At 39.5% G+C, this 1,862-nt stretch overlaps 1 protein-coding gene across 1 annotated transcript in view; it reads right to left on the reverse strand.

Annotated features, from left to right (window-relative positions):
• The window catches only part of PRSS12 (serine protease 12), a 192,822-nt gene that overhangs the window by 124,314 nt on the left and 66,646 nt on the right, over nt 1-1,862 (reverse strand). Inside the window, exons 4-5 of the mRNA XM_007952377.1 lie at nt 1,129-1,179; nt 394-576 (exon numbers count right to left, since the gene is read on the reverse strand). Coding sequence (XP_007950568.1) covers nt 394-576; nt 1,129-1,179 — 234 coding nt within the window. The remainder of the gene's footprint in view (nt 1-393; nt 577-1,128; nt 1,180-1,862) is intronic.

Consider the following 1,862-nt stretch of genomic DNA (forward strand, 5'->3'; position numbering starts at 1 on the left):
TATAGGACAGAATAAAACTGTCCAATACAGTTTACAAGGCTGTAAATCATTATGGAAACAGACTGCCTCATTTTCCTCCTGTGGAGCAGCAAGTGGCTTTGATTCCCTGACCTTTTGATTAGCAGCTGAATGCTTAAACCACTGTGCAATCAGAACTCTTTTTTTTTATAGGACTACATAGTCTTAAATAAAAAAGTTCAGAAATATACATAAATTAGGATATAGTATTTTAATACACAGTATTTAAAATTTTTTGTTTTGTTTTATTTGAGGAATTTATTTATTTATATGCTCATTTGGTAATAGTATCTGAATTGAGGAGTTGGGAAGGTGAGAAAAGTCCAAATGGTCCTGGGGGCAAGAGTTGATATATTAATTGGGTGAAATCCTTACCTGTCAAAGGGGTACAGGACACTCCAGCATCTTCTTTATGCCCACAATTATGTTCTCCCCAGGAACTCTTTGGACATTGCTCAATAGAAAGTTCATTCCCAGTGCAGCGTACTTCATCCAACAGTACTGGGCCAGATCCTTTCCCAAAATATGCCTGGTTCCATGCTTTGGCAATGCCACTGAACATAAAAACATAGGAATTCTGGATTAGACACAAAATATTGGTCTGACTTGTTTCCTTTGCTTTTGGTAAAGGCATAGTTAAGATTAATCCACATGAAGGCATTGGTGGTTCACTGGTAAAAAAAATCTTGTCTTCCATGTAGAAGACCTGGGTTAGACTCCTGGCCAATGCACCTCATACACAGCCACTGCCTGTCTGTCAGTGGGAGCTTATATGTTGCTATCATGCTGAACAGGTTTCAGCAGAGCTTCTAGGCTAAGAAAGGGTAGGAAGAAATGCCTAGAAATCTGCATTTCATTCCATTGTATACTGGGTATCCATAAGTCCAGGGCCAACTCAACAGCAGCCAACAAAAACATGATTAAGCCACACTTTCCTTTTCAGTTCACTCCAACAGTTGTACATGACGACTCTGTATTTCCTTAATTATTTGTTGCATTTTCAGCCATTTGTCCTTTGTGCTCATCAAACCCACCAGCCATAGTGATACTGCCATCTACTTCCGTAGTGATACTGCCTCGGAAACACAAGGAGGGGTCACTATGAGTCAGGTCCAACTCGACGGCATATAACAACAACAATTTCACTTACCATAACATCCTCTAGGTTCATCAATATTATGAGATGTTAGCAGATTCACCATTGTTCTTTAATATTGTGTAGTTTCTATCGGGAAAGAAGATTAGGCAATTTACTTTTGTAGTGATCCCACCTCAGAAACCCAGGGTGACATTCCTATGAGTCAGATCTGACTCGACCACAGTGAGTTTGGTTTTTTGGTTTAGTAATCTATTGTGTGTATGTACCAGTTTGTTGATTGATTCTTCCATCAACGAGCATTTATCCATTTTTTTGCTATCATGAATAGTACTGCAATGTATATGGGTGTGCATATATCTGTTCATATCATGGCTCTTTTTTCGATAGGTTATATACTTAGTAGTGGGATTGCTGGATCATATGGTATTTCTATTTCCAGATTTTTAAGGAAGCATCATATCGTTTTCCTCAGTGGTTGTACCAGTTTATAGTTCCATCAGCAGTGTATAATGATTCCAGTCTCTCCACACCCTTGTCAGTATTTGTTATTTTCTGATTTTTCAAACTTCGCTATTAGTGCTAGGGTGAAATGATATCTCTTTGTCATGTATGTATTGTTGTTGTTGTTGTTGTTATGTGCCGTCCAGTCGGCCCCGACTCATAGCGACCCCTCCTTGGGTTTCCGAGGCAGTATCACTACGGAAGTAGGATTGCCCAACCTTCCTTCCAAGGAGTGGCTGGTGGG

Source organism: Orycteropus afer, unplaced genomic scaffold, assembly GCF_000298275.1.
Source record: "Orycteropus afer afer isolate SDZICR_OR568_19922 unplaced genomic scaffold, OryAfe1.0 scaffold00332, whole genome shotgun sequence".
NCBI classification, from domain to species: domain Eukaryota; kingdom Metazoa; phylum Chordata; class Mammalia; order Tubulidentata; family Orycteropodidae; genus Orycteropus; species Orycteropus afer.